The sequence below is a fragment of the Mustela erminea genome, chromosome 16 (genome assembly GCF_009829155.1).
Source record: "Mustela erminea isolate mMusErm1 chromosome 16, mMusErm1.Pri, whole genome shotgun sequence".
Classification (NCBI taxonomy): domain Eukaryota; kingdom Metazoa; phylum Chordata; class Mammalia; order Carnivora; family Mustelidae; genus Mustela; species Mustela erminea.
This window is the reverse complement of record NC_045629.1, coordinates 21,551,955-21,573,009: the sequence shown is the minus strand read 5'-3', so window position 1 is coordinate 21,573,009 and position 21,055 is coordinate 21,551,955. Positions and strand designations below refer to the sequence as shown.

The 21,055-nt window shown below is 34.8% G+C and overlaps 1 protein-coding gene across 1 annotated transcript in view; it reads right to left on the bottom strand.

The window, feature by feature from the left end:
• C16H8orf34 (chromosome 16 C8orf34 homolog) overlaps nucleotides 1-21,055 on the bottom strand; it is a 386,725-nt gene that overhangs the window by 75,312 nt on the left and 290,358 nt on the right. The window contains exons 9-10 of the mRNA XM_032316157.1: nucleotides 13,440-13,525; nucleotides 5,554-5,630 (exon numbers count right to left, since the gene is read on the bottom strand). Of these exons, the coding sequence (XP_032172048.1) occupies nucleotides 5,554-5,630; nucleotides 13,440-13,525 (163 nt within the window). The remainder of the gene's footprint in view (nucleotides 1-5,553; nucleotides 5,631-13,439; nucleotides 13,526-21,055) is intronic.

Genomic DNA, 21,055 nt, shown 5'->3' with positions numbered 1-21,055 from the left:
GGTCCTGGGATCAAGCCCTCCATTGGGCTCCCCATTCAGCGGGAAACCTACTTCTCCCTCTCCCACTCCTCCTGCTTGCGTTCCCTCTCACGCACTTGCATGCTCTCTCTCTCTCTCTCATTCTGTTAAATAAATAAAAAAAAAAATCTTTGCGCACCTGGGTGGCTCAGTGGGTTAAAGCCTCTGCCTTCTGCTCGGGTCATGATCCCAGGGTCCTGGGATGCAGCCTCACATCAGGTTCTCTGCTCAGCAGGGAACCTGCTTCCCCCTCTCTCTGCCTGCTTCTCTGCCTACTTGTGATCTCTGTCTGTCAAATGAATAAATAAAGTCTTAAAAAAAAAAGTAAACTAGAAAGTAGAAGTATCAAAATTCATAAAGAAATGGTCTAAAGGTCCACTAAATGTTGTTACCTGTAGTTTTTACCTGGAAGTCGACAGTTACAACTCTTTTTATGCTTGTTGTTAAGTCAACTTGATAATTTTGTACTTTTATATCTTTTAAATGTATAAATGTCTTTTTTTTTCTTGGCATGGCTTATAAGAGAAGAAATAAAGATCTTGGAAGGAAGAAATTGGATAAAAGAAATGAATCTTCAAGGAGACACATGCTATTTGGCTTGAAAATAGTGTGTAGATTCATAGAGTGGAGATAAAAAAGGCATTTGTGCAACTCATATATTGTGAAAATCATGGGATTTCAGCAGATTACAAAATTTCCCTTAAATCTCAGCAATCAGTGCTCCCTGTGTGTAGTGGAATTCTTTTTTTAACATCATTCCTAAGGGCACTTAGGATTGGTTAAAAGAAGATTCCACACTACTAATTAACGATCAGACCAGGAATAGAAATACAGGTGGAACTCTTTCCTGATGTACATACCTCATTAGCAGAATAATTTTTTTTAAGTTAACAAAAACTGTTTCACCTAATTTTTTCCATCAAAAAGAAATTCATTTAGAAACAATGTCCTTCCTATCAAAACTCTTTTCCAAATTTGTACATTAGTTGCCTGTGTTATTGGAAGTATGCAAGTAAATGTTTCTTTATCTTTATGTCTCTTCCAATTACAGTTGTTATCAAAAGAGAATAGTATTTATATCTAACCCATATCTACTCTTTTTTAACTTCATATTCATGGAATATCGGGAAAATGTGGCGTGTGTGGAAAATTTCAACATCAGACAATCAAGTCTCTACCTTACTACTTGTGAGTGAAAGTAGAAAGAATTAGTGAAGGAGAGAGAGAGATAGAGAGGCCATCCACTTGTCCCTATATCACCAAACAAAACTTTTTATATAATAATCAACAAAGCACAATATTATGCATGCTTAAAAGTAATCAAAGTTCACCTCTAATCCTGAAAATTCCAGGATCCCCTGAGTTTCACTTTGAATTGTTCGTCAGAGGAATTTTTCCAAGCTGTTTTATTTATTATCCTTTTCCCTTTCCTTCCTCCTAATTTTAAGATCCCCCTTCTTCTCATGCTGCATTGGTTTCTCAGACTCCTTCAAAATTAAGGACCCAAGCAAGACTAGTCTTTTATGTTCCAAACTTATTGATCCTTTCCTCTCATAAAAAATTAGCTATTGTAGATGAATGGATAAGGAAGATGTGGTACACACACACACACACACACACACACACACAAACACACAATAATATTACTCAGTCATCAAAAAAATGAAATCTTACCATTTGTAATGACATGGATGGAACTAGAGAGCATTATACTAAGTGAAATAAGTCAATCAGAAAGACAATTATCATATGATCTCACTCATTAATTTAAGAATCAAAGGAATTTAAGAAATAAAGCAGAAGATCATAGGGGAAGGGAGGAAAAAATAACAATAAGACTAAATCAGAAAGGAAGACAAACCATAAGAGACTCTACTCTAGGAAGCAAACTGAGGGTTGCTGGAGGGGAGGGAGTGGTGGGGATGGGGTAACTGGGTGATGGTCATTAAGGAGAGCGTGTGATGAAATGAGTACTGGGTGTTACACACAACTCATGAATCACTGAACTCCCTCTGAAACTAATAATACACTATATGTTAATTAAAATTTAAATAAAATAATTTTTAAAATTTACTTGTCACAATCCAGTACCTTAAACTTCTCCTTTTTCATTATCTACTTAATCTAATGAATAATTTTATCTTTGACATTGGCTACTAATAATGGCCTAATTTTTAATTTTTCTATATTACATTTGCTATTTAAGAGTGGCCCTACTACCTTAGTAATTGTAGGGATCCCAACAAGTTCTGTGAAAGTGTGGGGCACTGGGAAATACAAGTTTCAGTTCTGCCCTATGTGACATGGGACAAATCACCAGATCGTCTGGAGGCTTGGTATACTCACCCGAATTTTAGACTACTACTGAGTTCACTGAAGGGTGTCATGGCCATGTGTGTAAGGACTTGCAAAATTCCGAGACATACTTAGTTAATATTTCATATTTAATTGATATTAAGTATGTAAAAATACTTAACAATTAAAAAGTTCTATAGAAACATATGCTATCATTACTATTATTACTACTATCATTCTAGTTAGTTTAACATAACTTCTCAAGGAACTAAAATTCTTCAGAAGGAAAATGTATTAGAAGTACATTTTTAGTAATTCCTGAAAACATCAGGAAAACCTTCCCTACTGGAGTCTTCTTTAAGATTTTTCTTCTACTTTAAGAAATGATGACTAGTTACATAAAATGCTCTGGGAATCTGCTTATGATGGGCTGATTGGTATTGACTAATGAATAAAATAAATAAGAGATTTACAAAGGAAAAAGAAAAAAGTCAATAAGATGTTGAATGTTAAATGTCTTTCTTAGTTATCTTTTCATCTTCCCATTATGCTCAGATGTGTATGTCATACTTTCAAAACAAAATGGAATTGTGAAGATTCAGAAAGCTATAGAAATTGTGAAATTAAAAAATCATTAATACTAAATCTTTATGGATCATTGATTTAAACAAAAAGTTGTGTACTATATTTATGAACTATATATATATATAATGAACTACATATAATGAACTAAAGTCCATTAATTAGAGTCTGCTCCTTGTCATTTTCTTCCTAAGATTTTCTTTTTGTTGGTTCATTTCTAATAAATAGATATCTCTGACAAGTCTACCTTTGATCTTCATAACATGTACATAAGTTAAGAAAGATTCCAGAATGCAGAAGGAGGAGGTGGAGGAAAGGGGAATTTCAAAAAATGACTTGTTTATTTGGGGGAAGATAAAAATGTAAATCTTAATGTTCCCTTTACCTCATTCAAATAGTCACAAAATATTCACGAAACATTTTAAACACGAATTAAGCCACTGGGGAAAACAGTTTTCAAGAGTCTGTTACCTACTTATTAATATCCAATACCCAACTAGGAAAGTTAGCAAATAAGACAGCATGTGTTGAAACTGCTCTAGATGGATTTCAACATTTGTGGCATGTTTATATTTTTACAGGATGTGACTCAAAATTTGCTTTGAAGTATTTTGCATTTCTTATGGTAATAAAGAAAAAAGTTCTGTTTTCTTCCATTTCTCCATTAATATTTAGATAAGGCCACAATTTTCTCTTTGATTTACCAAAAATAAAATCCTAAAAAATATTATTAGGGAATTAACATCTAAAATATCATCTGACTCTTTTTTTAATCCATGTTTTCTTTATGACAAAAGCAGCTGTTGTGTAGAAATTATGTTCAGGGTCCTGATAATAATTTATTTCTCCATGTATCATTTATATTCTGCATGCTTCCAAAAAGAATTAAATAGTTATTTTGACATTAAGTAGAATTGTAGAATTTTTAAGAACCCCAAATCTACTGAATGATAAGTGAAAACAAGTAAAATTGGCTTAGAACAAATTTTTGCTTTAGAAGCACTATGTGAGCACTGAAAAAAGTAAGTAAAAGTCTCTCACAATCAGCTTGAAATCACTGAGAAGTTTTCTTTCCCTCTTTGGCTTGTTATGTGTTATTAAGCAAATCAAATACTATGTGCAAGATCTATCTTGATTTTAGAAAGTGATTCAGAAAAGAATCTGGTAGGATTCTTTTACATATGAGGGAGATACACAAACATTGGTGAAATTCACAGAGGAATAAAAACAAAAGCTTGGAAAAAGTAATGAATGAAACATTGTCACAACCTGAATGATGACATGCTTTTATCATCATGAGATTATCAAAACATACTGAATTTTACAAATGTCAGAAAGTTTCTTTAAAAAAGTTAAGAAAATCCCAAATTATAATCCAAAAATAATATTTGATCAAGTGCATACCCCATGACACTCTCTGATGTGGGAATGTTATCTGGAACCTTGGGCTTGGTTGAGGCAGAACCCACACTTTGCAAGGGAACTTGGCAAACAAAAATATGCTCAGAGAAAGTATCAAACATACTGAAGTCTTCGAAAAATGACACAATGTCAGAATTTGATGAAAGAACAGATTCTATTTGGGCTGAACAAAAGTCTCGGATGAGAGATGCTAACAGCTTTTAATATCTGAAGATCACTTACGAAGAAGGAGAGAGGCCTCAGAAGAAAGAAATCCTGATACTTGGATCTCAGACTTTTGCCTCCAGAATTGTGTGAAATAAATTTCTATTATGTAAACCACCCAATCTACAATGCTTTGTTACAGCAGGTCTAGCAAGCTAACACAGAGACTACTGTAGGATATAAACCCAGTTTAGATATTAAATTTAAGGTGATGCAGGATTGCCTAGTTATTTTCACAGCAACTCAAAACCTTTTATAAACTTTACACTCTGTATTCCCATGTTGATTTTATTTTTTGTGTTTATTCTTTTAACATTAAATTTCATTGAAAATCTTAACCCAATGGTTTTTTTCTCAATATACTCCACTGAAGAGATCTAGTTTAACAAAAATATCACAAGGACTTCACAACCAATAACAGCAAGCTTAAGTCATGTGTAAACTTTTAGGATATGCAAAATATTTAATTTTTATCAAGATGTATATAGTTAATGAAGTTTAGGATGACAGCTCATAATCTTTCTGAATATTCATGTACACAAGCCAGCCGTTAATCATAGCAGAGCGTAGCTTTTTCTAACTCATTCAAATCATCTGCCCCTGGAGCCTCTGGATGGCTCAGTCGGTTAAGCGTCTGCCTTCAACTCACTTCATGATCCCAGGGTCCTAGGATGGAGTCCTGCATCTGGCTCCTTGCTCAGGGGAGTCAGCGTCTCCCTCTGCCCCTCTCCCTGTTCCTGCTCTCTCTCACTCTCTCCTGGTCTGAAATAAGTAAAATCTTAAAAAAAAAAAAAAAAATTCTTCTGCCCCAATTGCTGTTAAAGCTTAGTCCCGCCTTGCACTATACCTGTTAACAAGCTAGTCACCTACTAATATAAGCACTCAGCATGACAGCGTGGGATATACTGGACTCACATTTGAAAATATTTTTTAATTTAAAGAATATATTTCCTATTCCTTTTAGATTTTCCTATTGGTAATATACCTTAGTTTAAGGAATTGAGAAAAAAGTAAGCAAATGACTGTACTTACATGTCTTGCTAATTTAGATGCTTTCTCAAATTCTTCACCCTCTTCCATTAGTGCTTCTTCAGTCCCGGGTAAAGAATCTATTTTTACAAAAAGAATGAATAATTGTTGTCACATCTTGCTTACTGACTCTGTGATACATAAACCTATTATGAGAAGGATATGAAAGTGGCCAAATTGGCACTTGAAAAATCTTAGTGTTTTTGAGTTAAAACAAACAGTAGAATGCTGTTTATTTAATTTAAAGACAACATATGAAAATGTTAATTACTTCTAATTGAGAAGGACACGATGAAATAAAAAATGTATGACAGCTGCTGTTATGTTAGTCAGAGCAAGCCTGCTTTCGGCGTATGATTTAGCTTACTGTTGGAACTTTTATTGATGTCCATTTTCTGGCTTATAATTTTATGTTTATTTTATCTCTCAACTGTCTCTCTCTCTTTCTTTCTTTCTTAATTCCTTCCTTCCTTTCTTCCCTTCTTTTTTTTTTTCTGGCTACACAATTTAAGCACCAGTTTGTGTTCTCTCTATTAAATGGGGTGGCAAATTCTGAAAAGTTTGGGGGAAAGATACATCCCATGAAATGATAGTGGGCTTTTCCATGTTAAGTATCAAGTGAGAAGTCATGATTAGTTAGCATGACTAGATTTGAGGAGTGGGTGAGTATTGACTTTCTAATACGTGAATAAAATGATGGCAGCCCTTTCCATATGTCTACTGAATTATGTTAATTATAACAACAAGGATTTCTAAGGGTTATAATAATTCTGCAATAAGGATAGATATATGGAACATTAGAAAAAGTCTGTGTTTTAATAACTTTCTATTCAAATTTCAAAATTGAGTTTCAAAAATCAGTTAAGAGGAAAGTATTTTAAACTACTGGAAACTTTTAAAATTTATTTCTTTATATTTATTAATATTTGAAAGAGCCATATGAATCCTTCAAGAAGACTTTCCTTCAGATTCACATACATATGGAGACAGATTTTTTCCACTGCATAAAAATGTGCACTCTGGGAAGAAAATCAAAGCATTAAATCCTTCAAAAGCTTAATGGTCACCTAAGACCAGAGAGACAGTGGAAAGCTTAGTGCAAATCTATAATCATAGCTTTTGAACCATGGAGCTCTGTCTCTAATAATTCAGAGTTTTACATTCAAGAAAAAAAAAATTACTAAATCCCAGGGCACATAGTTTATCTAGATGTAAATGTAGAATTTTTTTTTTTTTTAGAACACAGAATTCTTTCCAACATAAAGCTAACTTTTTTTAGTTTAAAAAAAAAACTTTAAAAAAACCTAAAACACTAAAAAAAAGTTGTTTTTTTTTTAAATCTACATCTCAAGAAAGTATGTTCTTTGAGACATGGATACTTTCTTGAGATGTAGATAAATTTTACAATGTTACCTACCACCCTTCCAAACAGAATGATGACATCCAAAAACAGCAAATTTTTGTTGATAAAATCAGGATAGATGATGAGAATTGTACCAGGATCAAAAATATTAAGTCATTTATGAAGAATACTTGAACCCCTACCTACCAACACCCAGTTGTAAGGGTGACAATACGGCGATTCTTTAAATTGGAGTGTATAAATTAGCATAATTTAAGTCCAGTAAGGCTGAATTATATTCTCTGTAACTGTGAGGAAATATTAGTTTAATTTTAGTATTCACTCACAATTTTTTGTTTCACTTACGTATTAAAACTATTAAGTAGAATATTTACTTAATAAATAATATTAAAATGTTCTACTCTACATTACAAAGCACATGACATATACAGAAAAAGAAAATCAACCCTCTTGTGGATTTGTTGATTTTTTAAGTTAGAAATACTTACTATTCTCATGTTTTTCTCAATAAGTTAATGATTTTATTTATTTTTAAAGATTTTATTGACTTCTTTGAGAGAAACAGAAAGCGTACAAGTAGGGAGAGAGGAAGAGGCAGAGGGAGAGTTTGAGGCAGGTTCCCGGATGATCAGGAAGCTCTAAGCAGGGCTCTGTCCCAGGACCTGAGCTGGTCAGATGCTTGCTTAAAGGACTGAGCCACCCAGACATCCCAGTTGATGATTTTTAAAGAATACTGTCATTCTGCTTGGTTTTTCTTTTTCAATAGATTTTATTTATTTGTTTGAGAAAGACTAAAGGAGAAAGAGCTCTTGGGGAGGGGGGATGGGGCAGAAGGAGAGGGAGATGCAGACTCCTTGCTGAGCACCTAGCAGACTCTAGCACCTAGCAGACTCAAATCCCAGTACTTGATCCCAGGACCCAGAGACCATGACTGGAGCTGAAGTCAGATGCTTAAATGACTGAGCCACCTAGGCACCCCTGTCATGCTTGATTTTTAATGCATGTATGCACTAATTAATTCATCACCCACTTATTTTGTATTTGTATATTCATTTAATAATAAATAAATACCATATGCCAGGCATTTAACTTGGTGTTTTCAAAACAATTTGAGCAAGATAATTTTCTATGACTCTTTCTCTTTTGGAATATACTTGAACACCTTTACAGTATTAATTTTTTAAGAAAAATGAACATTTTTATAAAAGGAAGGTAGTGGTGACTTTTTATGGTTTTACATTCTATTCTGTTCTATTCTATTCTATTCTATTCTATTCTTGTTTTGGTTGAATTCTTCTTGGCTATTGATGCCATCCAGTGAGGTCCATTCAATTTAATGTAGAAAGATAATGGTGAAGTACTACCAGAATATTTGCAAAGTTACATATTCATACTAAAAGCTGTTAAATTGAAAGAACCCTTCTAAATCTAGGCCAGAATATCAATCTAATATACCTGTAGGGACAATAGATATCATGAAAATAAAATCTTAGTATTTAATGCTTGGAAGAGTACATTGCATTTTTTAAGAATTCTGAATGCATTGCTTATTAACCATAATTGGTGGAGGCATATGTGTGAACTATTTTGCTCTATTTCAGAACAATTTCTTTATAAAAGTATATTTACCATACTTATATGAAGTATAAATGATTTTCAAAATACAAGCAAATCTTGTATTTTAAATTATAACTCTTTGAGCTTTTTTTTTTTTTAAAGATTTTATTTATTTATTTGGCAGACAGAGATCACAAGTAGGCAGAGAAGCAGGCAGAGAGAGAAGAGGAAGCATGTTCTCTGCAGAGCAGAGAGCCCGATGCGGGGCTCGATCCCAGGACCCTGGGATCATGACCTGAGCCGAAGGCAGAGGCCTTAACCCACTGAGTCACCCAGATGCCCCTCTTTGAGCTTTTTTCAATCACATGGAGGGGGAAATAAGTATCTAAATTTCTCAAATATTAGAATTTATCTTTTCTTTTCACTTTAGAGAACAAGAAACCAAAACAGAAAAACAAAGTAATTTTGTCAAAATCTAACAATATCTGGCAGCACTGGGCTGAGAAACTTAGCCAACGCAATTGATTGGGCATTCTCAGGTAAGAACTTAGAAATGTGTAGGGTTTATCTTAATGTTTAGCTCTATCCAACTTGTTTCTCTCATTAGTTTTACCTTTGCTGTTTATGTCACAACAGATTTTTTTATGCAGAAAGTTACACCTATTTGTAGAAATATGTATGTTTATGGAGCCAAGCTCAATGTGGATGCACAGTTGACTTAAAATTAACAACATCAAATTTGGATAATACCAAAAATATTTAATTACTGAATCTAGTGATCTAAACTAAGTAGAAAAGAGTGTACTGAATCAGAAACTTAAATTTTGTAATTTGCTGATTAGGTTTACTAAAATTTGAATGCAAGGAATTCAGGATATAAGCAGTTCAAGAAAGGAGCCTAATGAATATCCCCCCCCAATGGAGGCAATTAAGTATAATCAGTGAATTAAATATAATTTGTGATGATGCATTGTTAAATTTTCCAAAATATTTAAATCCTTACAATATTCAGTTATTATGCAAATGTGATTGCTGAAGGATATATATCTTCTTGGTGGATTAGTGGATTCCTGTGGTTTTGATAAAATTAAAAAACACTAATGGGCCAATAATGAAATAATATCTGCTTTTTGTCTAGTTTTATACCAGGCATGGAGCAGAAAACAAGAAAACCTCAAGAAGCATATAATCCAATTGAGCAAGAACAACACACAAGAAGTAATTCAAAAACTATTAAGGGAAAAGGAAGAGGAAAACACTGATGTGGGCTGGACACCAGGTACAATTGATGTGATCTTAGAGCACAGGATCTGAATAGACAGAGGGGAGGAGAAAGAATTCACTATGAATCAGAGAAGAATGGCTTAAGTAAAGGTACACATGCAAGACTAACAGTGAAAAGAAGCCAGTCTGATTCCAAACCTAGAGTGTCAAGGAATGGCCAACCCGGGTCCTCCATGTCACTAGTGCCACATGGTTCAACTTTCATTGTCAATGTTAAAGATCTGCCATGGGTGTGTACCATCTCATTCGTACTACAAGAGACTTGAGTATAAAGAAACTATTATCATTTCTTGTCTTGTGCTACACTATCATTGGTTCATGTTCCCACAACAATTCCTTTTAAGATTTTATTTATTTATTTGAGAGGGGGAGAGACAGAGATAGTGACAGAAATAGCAAGACAGAGCACACGCTGGGAGGAGAGGAACAAGCAGACTCCCTAATGAGTGGGAATCCTGACACAGGGTTTGATCCTAGGACCCAGAAATCATGACCTGAGCAGAAGGCAGACACTTAACTGACTGAGCCACCCAGGTGCCCCAACACTTTGTTTTTTAATGTTTAATATTAATATTTGACATGTAAGAAAAGTATAAATAGTTGACCCTCGAACAACACAAGTTTCAACTGCACGGGTCCTCTTACACATGGATTTGTTTCAATAAACACAGAGCAGTATTATAAATGTATTTTCCTTATGATTTTCTTAGAAACATTTTCTTTTCTCAAGCTTACTTTACTGTAAGAATAGAGTATATAACATATATAAAATATGTGTTAATCAACTATTTATATTATTGGTAAGACTTCTGGTCAACAGTAGGCTTTTAGCAGTTCAGTTTTTGGGGACTCAAAAGTTATACTCGGATTTGAAACTATGCAGGCATTTTTCATAAAACCTATATATATCCTATACAAGGATTTTCAACACAGGACCAACCCCTATGTTGGTCAAGGGTCTATTGTGTATATGCATATATATATATAATATATTATATACATCTATACAAAGCATAATGGTGAACATCCTCAAACTCTAACTTAAGAATTAAGTCATTTCCAATAACCTGCATATATCTGCGAGCACCTTTCTTATCCCATGTCCTTGCTTCCCCCACCCCTTAGGAAAACCACCATTTTGAGTCTTTCATTCCTTTCTTTAAATATAGTTTTATCACTTACGTATATTTTCCTAAAGAATATATTAGTTACATTTGCTAGTTTTGAGTTTTATAAAAACGGTGTTCTATGACTTACTTTTGTTTAATCAATATTATGCTTTTAAGATTCATCCAGTTGGGAGCTGTAACTCGCTCGTATCAGATTGGTAGACTCACTGACATTTTCAGATCAGTTGCTTTAAATTAGCCACAGTGGTAGTATTTACATCATGGGAAGCATCAATCTTTACAAATCAGGTCTTTTGTGTTCAAAGAAACAGTTGCTAACATTTGCCAGCACACCTCTGATTTCATTCATCCTCTGTGTGTATTTGGAATGCAGTTTTCTACAATGGGATAATTCCACAATGTATCCATTTTCCTGTCCGCCTGCTTGCAACAAAGGTTATTCACATTTCATGGTACCTGAGACTTGTTTCTCTAAGATATTCCCCCAGAAGTAGAGTTTCTGAGCTTTAGATTATGTGAATATCCAAGACTTTAAAATAATGGAAAACTGTTTCCAAAATTGTTTATGCCCCACCTAGAGTGTATGAATTTCCTCTCTTCCCTGTCTTCACCAGCACTTACTTTTGCCAGATTTCTTAATTAATACCGAAACAAGGGTAGTAGAACAGCATCTCTCTATGGTCTTCATTTGCTTTTCTTTGATTACTAAAGTAGTCAAGCATTTTTCATATGTTCATTTGTCATTTGTGTTTCCTATCCTGTGAAATATCTGTTCATATCTGTTATTTATTTTTCTATTGTTTGTTGATCTTTATTAAATTATATATTCTAAATATTAATTATATTTTCTAAATATTATATATTCTAAATATTATATATATTCTAAATATTATATATTCTAAATATTCTAAATATTAATCTTTAATTATATATTCTAAATATTATATAATTAAATATTCTAAATATTATATATTTATAATTATATATTCTAAACATTATATATTCTAAATATTAATATATTATATATTAAATATTAATTAAATTATATATTCTAAATATTATATATTTATATATAATATTATATATTCTAAATATATTATATATTCTAAATATTAATCTTTAATCAGTAACAAATATATTGCAAATGTATTTTGCTATTTTTGTGGCTGATTGATTCACCTATTCTTTTTATCTTTTGATGAACAGGAGTTTTTAACATTCTATAGTTGACTTAATTTTTTGGTTATGTTTTAGGATTTTTTTTTCACTTTTTTAATAAGTCCTTCTCTATCCAAATGAAGGAAAATATTTTTCCATAGCTTCTTTTCTAATTATCCCAACTGGATGTACTGATTGCATCTGGCCAGAATGCTCAATGATGAAACAGTGATAAATCTTAGATGTCATTGTCATGGCATTATATGTACTTTTTTATTTACATAGGAAACATTCTGAAGTGCCCTGACATTAATTTAATGTGTGGGTTTTTTTAAGATTTTATTTATTTATGAGAGAGAGAGAGAAAGAGAGAGAGAGTATGAGCAGGGAAAGGCGAGCAAGAGGGAGAAGCAGACTCCCCACTGAGCAGGAAGCCCTACATGGGGCTTGATCTTGGGTCTGCAGGATCATGAGCTGATCCAAAGGCAGATGCTTAACCCACTGAGCCACCCAGGTGCCCCTTAAATATGCTGTGTTAAGGGTTTTGAATTGTGTCCTACAGAAAACAGGGTAAAAGAAGCAGCTTTATTTTTAGAAAGATAATAAACTAAAAAGATTAGATAGTACACGGAATACCTATTTACAGGCTTGTTCCAGTAGGCAGAGAAAAAGGACAAAAGCACAGAGGTGGTGTCAGGGAAAATGAAGAGGAGAGGAAATTCACTGGAGAGGAAATTCACTGCCACGATTTGATACCAATTTAATGTAGGGCTGAGAAAGAGGAAGGAAAATCAAATATGGTGTTGACATTTCTGCTGAAAGTCGAGGGGATCTATAATGTGAAAATGGGAGTAGGCAATGTAAGTTACCAAAACAAGTTGCAAGTAGTGACAAAATTTGGGAAGGAGCCAAAATATAGTTGACCTGTTTCTACCTAAATCGGGCACAGACATTACGAGGCTGCGCCTGAGAATCCATACGTCTTGCTTCCTTTTCTCCTTTGTCCTTAACCTTCTGACACACAGCCCAGGGGAGAGGTGGATATACGACTAACTGTTACCATGACCTGGAGCGGGGCAAGATGTTTGGTTTCATTTTGTCTGTCTGTCTTTCTTTCTTTCTTTCTTTCTTTCTTTCTTTCTTTCTTTTAATTTAATTTATTTATTTGACAGAGAGAGATCACAAGTAGGCAGAGAGGCAGGCAGAGAGAGAGGAAGGGAAGCAGGCTCCCTGCTGAGCAGAGAGCCCGATGCGGGACTTGATCCCAGGACCCTGGGATCATGACCTGAGCCGAAGGCAGAGGCTTTAACCCACTGAGTCACCCAGGCGCCCCTCTTTCTTTTTTAATCTTCAGATGCCATTCAAATATAGTAAATATTGTTGGATTTAAAACTTACCCAAAGAATCTGGGACTATTTCATCTGGAGAATGCAGTGCTTGCGATGTCTCCTCTGTCCTTTCTGCCAGGTTGTCTCCTTGAAGCCTACATAATTAAAAATGGTCATTGAAACCTTGAATAATGTGGAATTGTGAAACATGAACTATATACTACTGGGGATGTGACTATGAACTTTTACTTAAAATCAGACATCCTTCTTCAAAGGAGAAATAAAGGTTTACGAAAGCCTTTGTCATAGAGTGTTTTTGTTTTACTAGCCTTTAAGGAAACGAGTCTTTCCTCATCTTCTTTTTATACACCTGGGAATATTAAGTCAGGCAGAATCTGTTTTTCTTCTTAGCCTCATAGAGGAAGGTTTATAAGCAAAGGTTTTCATTAAAACTGTAATGGGGAAGTGAGTGGAAGAAAAGCAGAAGTCTAACACAGCGGGCTCTCCTTACTTCTGGATCCCATGGCATGAGAGGGCTTCCATGGTTACACAGAAGTTTATTAAACACAGTTCTCCAAATCAACCAAACTTGAGCTTAAAGGCCTACAGGTCAAGGTAAGTCTCAACAATGGAAGTTAAGATTCCTAATCTATGTGACTCCCCAGGGTTCTCATAGACACTGGGTCTTCAAGAAGGGAAGACATGGGTACTTTCTGGACAATATATTTCTGAACTTTCATGTCCACCTTGCAATAGTGAGACTAGCGATATCTAATTCAAACAGTCTGGATTTATCTTGTATTGTGAAGTCACCCTAGCAGGGGAGATAGAGCTTATTAATAACTGCTGGAACTCTGTCCTAACAATAAGCTCTGCTAATATTGGAGGACAATATATCAAATAATCCAGAGGTTGGAAGTTTCTATAAGTACCCTTATTTTTTTCTTGCATTTAGCTGATGGCAAGTGCCCTCATGGGAGAATATTAATAAATGCATAACAAATAGTATTAATATTTTTAAAAATACAAACTCAAGAACAATTCATAACTGTACCAGGCTCAGAAGTTAAACTCTTTAACTGTTTTACATCTTTGCTTTTATATGCCACAGTAGAATCACATATAATTTGCATTTTGCTTTTGTATATTCAAGCACATATGTATGACTCTTTATCTTTTGTGTAACTATAAATACTATAAATTATGTTTTCATCTTTATTCTTCTAATACTAAATTAATATTAATATTAAATTCTGCACATTTTTAACATATATATTAATAGTTACCTATTCCCTTCTATATATAAAACTATATTTACTGTATTATATAAGCAAACTAAAGAATTCTCAAGAGTAATTTCCTGATAGTCATAACACTTTTTGGTCAAATATGTACAATTTATACTTTTTTAATTGATTTTATACTCTGGATTAATTTTTTAAAAGTTTAGTTTGAAAGAACAACATCGCCTTTAAATGATTTAGATACATACTTCTCAAATCTGTCTAATCATTTATTTTGTTTATTTCTAATAATTAGAATAAACACTTCACTAGTCTGCAATATCAAATAGTCTTTTCACATTTCCTTTGTCTATGACCATTTCATCAAATTTTCAAAGAAAGAAAGTATGTAGAAATATGAGATACTGAAAGGTATAAGCAAAAATTATCATAAAAAATTGACAAAGAACTCCAAAACATTTGGATATTTCAAATTAGATTAAAAACCTAAATGGAAGCTAAATCCCTAACAAAGGCAGAAGGAAAGAAGCAAAAAATAAAAACTAAGTTGTAAATTTGTTTTTGCTCATGGCAAGCTTCAATAAGAAAGATTTATTTTTTATTTATTAGTATGCTCAGTAATAAGCCTAATGTTGAAGAGATGTAAATAAATTACAAATGATCCTGATTTCACAGACTTCCCAATTTAGCTGAGTCAAAAAGACAAACAGCCATGAAAGCAACTCAACAAATTGGGTGGCCTTGAAGCTGGCTCATCTTCATCCAAACGCTGCCCTCCAGATACCGTAAGAGTTGGATTTACCGTGACTTGGCAGCAACTCCATCAAGGAATGCTTCACAGCCCTGCCATCCTTGAGTGCTCTGCCAAGGTTTCCCAAACTGGAATCCACACAGCACTACTTCTGTAAGAGGTTAATAGGCACTATGCAAACAAGGGTTATGTGGGCAAGTCCGGGAAATACAGTCTTACTAAAAGTTAATTTTTTTTTCCCCTTTACACTACAAGAGTTGTACTTATACTCCCAAACCTTTTCTCTTTGGTTTCTAAAGCTCCTTTTCCATTTTAAACAGTCTCTCATATTCTCAATGCCTAAATAAAATGCTTCCTGCTCTGCCTTGTCACCATTGAAACCCTTTTCTAAGAATATTACAACCTTTTTTTTTCCTCTGAGAACATGAGAGTGCCTCCTCTCCAAAGGAGGCTGCCTAATCCCTTGACCTCAGATAACACAGGATTAGAAATATTCACCTTCTATCTTTCTGCCTGTGAAGACTTTGCTCAGAATCAAAGTTTTATTCTTCACCTCAAGCATCATTATCACCTTGAATGATTTCCATGTCCTTGTGTATCTACCCACTAATTTCAAAGTCTCTTGATCCCAAATCTGGAGATATTCCCTTCTACCCCACCTTCCCTCGCCCAAGGGCAGTTAACCCAGAATTCCTCCAGGTCAGCAATCTTTAAGTCCAATGTTCTGTTCTCTGACAAAGAACTCGCCTCCTTTAGGCTCTTTCACAAACTCACTGTTCTTAACATTTTCTCTTTAGTCAAATATGGATCCCAATTTCTATTTTCTCCCTCGCCTCCCTTCATTCCAGTTCTGCCCTACTCAGCTGGGTCTTGTGGTCTCCTCAGTTCCCATGCACCTATATCCTCCTGTCATTACTGACCAACCAGACCCTAATTCCATATTAATCCATCATTTTCCTACACGTTTGCCCCTGGAGCAATGCAGGAGAAAGTCGGACACTCTAGGATTTGTGAGTACAAGTCAATGGTCTCCAGCATTAAACTCTGGCTTCTTGGCTTCCTGGTTGTCTTTCTTCCATTCCTTTCAAAGTCTTTACAAAACTATTATCTCTTTTTTAGGTCACCTAGAAAAATGATATATTAAGGAAGAAAGATCTGCTACTCTTCCTCGCATAGCACCTACAGAATTATCTTCAACCCAGCCACCTTTCCAGTTCACAAGGGGTGAGACCCTCTCTCCAGTGTAAGGTTCAGACAATCCATTTAGGCTGGTGATTTGGATCCCCTCCTCTCATCTCTTTTGGACCTTAATTTATTCTATCCATTACCATTCATTCTGTTCATTGCCATTGCTCATTTTCCACAGTGCAGAAGCAAGTTCATTTCTCTTTCAGCCTTAAAACACACACACACACACACACACACACACACACACACAAAACAAAATCCCTCTCATAATTATCTCAAACATCTAACTGTTGCTTTTTCTTGCTCATTTTTCTCTGAGCCAAACTCTCTAAATAGTCTTCATTCATTGCCTTTGCTTCCATAGTTTTCACTCATTCTTCAGCCTATTTTAATTTGGTCTGTGTCTCTGCCATTCTGAAATGACTGTCTGACCTATTTGCCATATAAAACAGAAAATTTTCATACCTCATATTTATGTCACTTTTAACTGTACTTTGTATGAATATTCTTACCCACTCTCTTACACTGTCTCTCTGAATCAACTCATCTACTCGTGGTTTTAATCACATATAGATTGACATTTGTCAGATCTTTCTCTTGAGTCCTCACCTCAAGATTGGTATAGCCAAAGTTTTGTAGGACATTTTACTTGGATACACCAAAAGCATCACAAAGGCAGCATGTCCAAAAACAAACTCATTTTCATCAACACCCTGTCTTGCTAATCAACCCCGGTGTTGTTAAGTATACCTCCTAAGGAAATTTTCTGAATCCATCACTTCCTCTCTGCACACTCTATATGTTTGCTGCTCATTTTTATTCACCTAGATTATTACATAGTGCCCCCACTGATGGTCTTACTTAGAAACTTGCCCCTCAAAAATCCATTTTCCATATGGCTACCAGAATGTTCATAACAAATCCAAACATATTACTCTTATGATTTAAATATTTTAGTGCAAGAGATCTTAACATGAGTATTTATAGAGAGTCTGTGGGCAGGTTTTAGGGGAATCACAATAATTCACAATAAATGGAATGAAAAATTTTTGGCAGATGTGCTCTTTTTGGACAGGGAGACAGTAACTTCAACCAGATTTTCAAAATAATCCTTGACTCAAAAAAGTTTAAGAACTACCATTTTTGCGGGCTTCTCATCACCTGCAAGATGAGTTATGGTTTCCTTACCAAGTCATTTGAGTCTCTCTATTGCACAACCCCTACCTGTCTCTGCAAATTCATCGTCTTTGACTTCATACTCCATAAACTCCACTTCTTTTACTTTTTTGCAGATATTTTGTTATTAAGTCTCTGGACTATTATATAATTATCTCTGGCATAGCTTACTTTCCCCCTTTTTACTATTTGGATTAATCCTAGTTTTTCATTCTAGAATCTCTTCAGAATCTTCTCTTCCAGAAGTCTTAGCACCTATGCAAAACTTTACCATTTCTCTTGCTTCACTATATTCTAATTGTCTGTTTAGATGTCTGTTTGTCCATATACTCCAAGTGTATTGAATGCAGGAATTTTATTTTTCATGTTTTTATGTTCCTAAAACCTAGCTTAGGTTGAGCTTGCTACATTTTAAGTTCTGAAAGAGATTTCCTAAGGCATTTTTTAATGATTAGCTCACCCTGGAGATAAGGACAAGAAAACAGGGCATGCCCTATATATGAGGAATTTTCTATAGCATCTTCTAATAATAGAGTTTCATTTCCTTGAAAAGAGGTAACACTATCTGGTGGATATTTAAGGTTAAGCAGTTCTTAACCTGGTTGGACTCAATGCAAAACATGAGTCAGAGGCTTATGTGCTAGTGCTTGTATGATCTGGGGGGGCAGGAGGGAAGGACATGGGGGTAAAACACTAATGGAGAGAAAACCAATAAAATATGTGTTAGTGAACCAGCCCTTGTACAGATGGCTGCCACACAATCCCACAAGAATTATGAGGATCCTTACAAAATGTGTCCACTTGAAGAATGAAAGTCTAAAGAATTTTCCATAGGCTTCTGGTCAAGTGTGGTCCTTGAGCACTGATAAACCTGACCCTATAAATTGTATATACAGTAGTATTGAGCGATTCTTATTGGTCATCCCAGGGCAGGAAATGAGATGCAAAAGATACTAGCAAAAGTGGGATGCTAAAGATTACAATGGCACAAAGCTGGTTGCTACAGTTAGGAATATGTGAAGATACAGTTGCTAATAAGTATTTGAAATGACATACAAGTGGGACTAATAACAACAGTAAATGTGTTTGGCTTTAAAACTAATCAGTCAGATTTAATTTTATATTGACCAATGAGACCTGATTAGAGGAAATGCTATTATTATACCTATTAGTAAATTCTAGCTCCAAGTTTCTGAGTCAACAATCATTGTCCCTTGACTCAGGTTTTGTTTTTTTTGTTTTTTTTTTTAAAGATTTTATTTATTTATATGACACAGAGAGAGGGAGAGGGAGAGAGAGTACGAGAGAGTACAAGCAGAGGGAGCAGTAGGCAGAGGGAGAGGGAGAACAGGCTCCCTGCTGAACAGGGAATCTGATGCAGGGTTAGATCCCAGGACCCTGAGACCATGACCTAAGCTGAAGGCAGACACCTATGGAGCTGCGTAGGTGCTTAACTCAGTCTTAGTAGTGACAAAAACAATGAAAGATAGCACCCTAAGAGACTGTTGTAATATCTATCACAGAGCCTATCGTAGTACCAGGCACCTGTATGTGATCAATAGGAATACTGATCAGTGTAATGTAATCAAATGTAATGTAATGTAAATGTTATCAAAAAGTCTCTGGGTCTTATAAAATTGAGTTAAGGTAGATGGACCAGTCAAGAGAAAGAAGATTGACGCTCATTTAGGAGACTGGTAGCTACAGCAGTAGTTCAAATTTTGCTTATTTGCAGATATTTTGAGATTCAGTTGATCTCAAAGTCTCATTCTGTATGAAGAAGCAAGGAAACCAAAAACAGGGTGAAATAACAGCTCAGTCCTAGCCCAAAATGGTCGGTAAAAACACATTATTCTGTATCCATTTAGAGGAGGAAGTTTTGAATACTGTATGCAGTGGGAGAATAGAAAAGATAATAAAGATGATTAGGGCCTGTTCTCTTATTTACTTGAAAAAAATCCAAACAACTCGAAAGGGAGAAATAGTTCCCTTTCCTTTAAATCTCCGGTATTGTCAATCCAGTTGAATTATGTGATGTGATGAGAGAAGATTCAAATAAGTGAATTCTTACTTTTTCACTTTGGCCTAGAAGACATTAAAACTTGTGAGCAGCCATCTTTCTGTTATTTTATCGTGCTATCCATGATGTGTTTTAATCTTCCTTGAAATCTTTCTGGAAGAAAGTAGTATCTAACTCTAACTAGAATGGGAATTTTTCCAATGTTTTCTTGAACCAAATTGAATATACTATGGTATGCACAAAATTAAATGCCAAGCTAACATTTCTAGCCTATATAGTTCAGAGGACATGATAAACAAAATCTCGATTAACTGGAGAAGCATTAAGGGAGTAAGGGGTATTTGAACTGAGCTTTGATAAAGCTGAAGTTTGATTAGGCAAAAAAAAAAAAAAAGAAAAAAGAGAGAGAGAGAGAGGTATAGGGTATAGCTGGGGCTAGATGAAGCAGGACTTTCTATAACGTCATCTAGAAATTCGATGTTGAAGTACCTAGTCTTCCTTCCTGATGAAAACGGAAGCCAGTGGAGGGCTGAAGCAGAGGGACATGATCAGACTTCCACTTTGAGAAGCATGTGCTGCGTTGAGCATAGACTACAGGGGGACACGCATGGAAGCAGGGAAATTCTTTAGGAGGTAATTCCACTGATTTGTTGAGAGCTGAGCATGGTGTGCCTGGGGGTGTCAGTGGTGGTGAGGGTAACAAGTGGATGGATTATGAATAAATTCTGTAGGTGGAGACCAATGGTATACCCAATCAAGGAGATTTGGGGTGGGGAGAGAGAAAGGAATTTAAAAAAAAAAAATGTTATTTTTCTGTCGCGAGCAACAGAAATCATCATGTTGCCATTTGCTGAGATAAGGAACACTGAGGGGAAAGCAGATCTATTGGGGATTAAGCTGGGGACATGGAAGTGTAAATACATTTTGGACATGTAGGTAATGGTATAGAGCAGCAGCTAGAAGTCCATGTAGAGATGCTGAAAAGATTGCATGGAGCTGTGGAGGGAGGCTTGCCCTTTCTGGATTCTAAAACCTCTACAGAGGACTTCAGAATATGATACACTACATTTAGGTCAGCTGTTTTGAAGAATATGATATCCTGAGATAATATATCATAATAAATGTCAATTAGAGCAAGTAAACCACAACAAACAGTTCTAGTTTTCAGAAATTTTGAACCATTTTCTTCAAATGGTAAAAATTAACTCATCTTCCCCCTTCAAAGTATGCTTTTAATTCACAAAACCTCTTTTGTTAAATCAGTCACCAGTCATTTCCAAGTCTCCTTCTAAACATTAATAGTCCA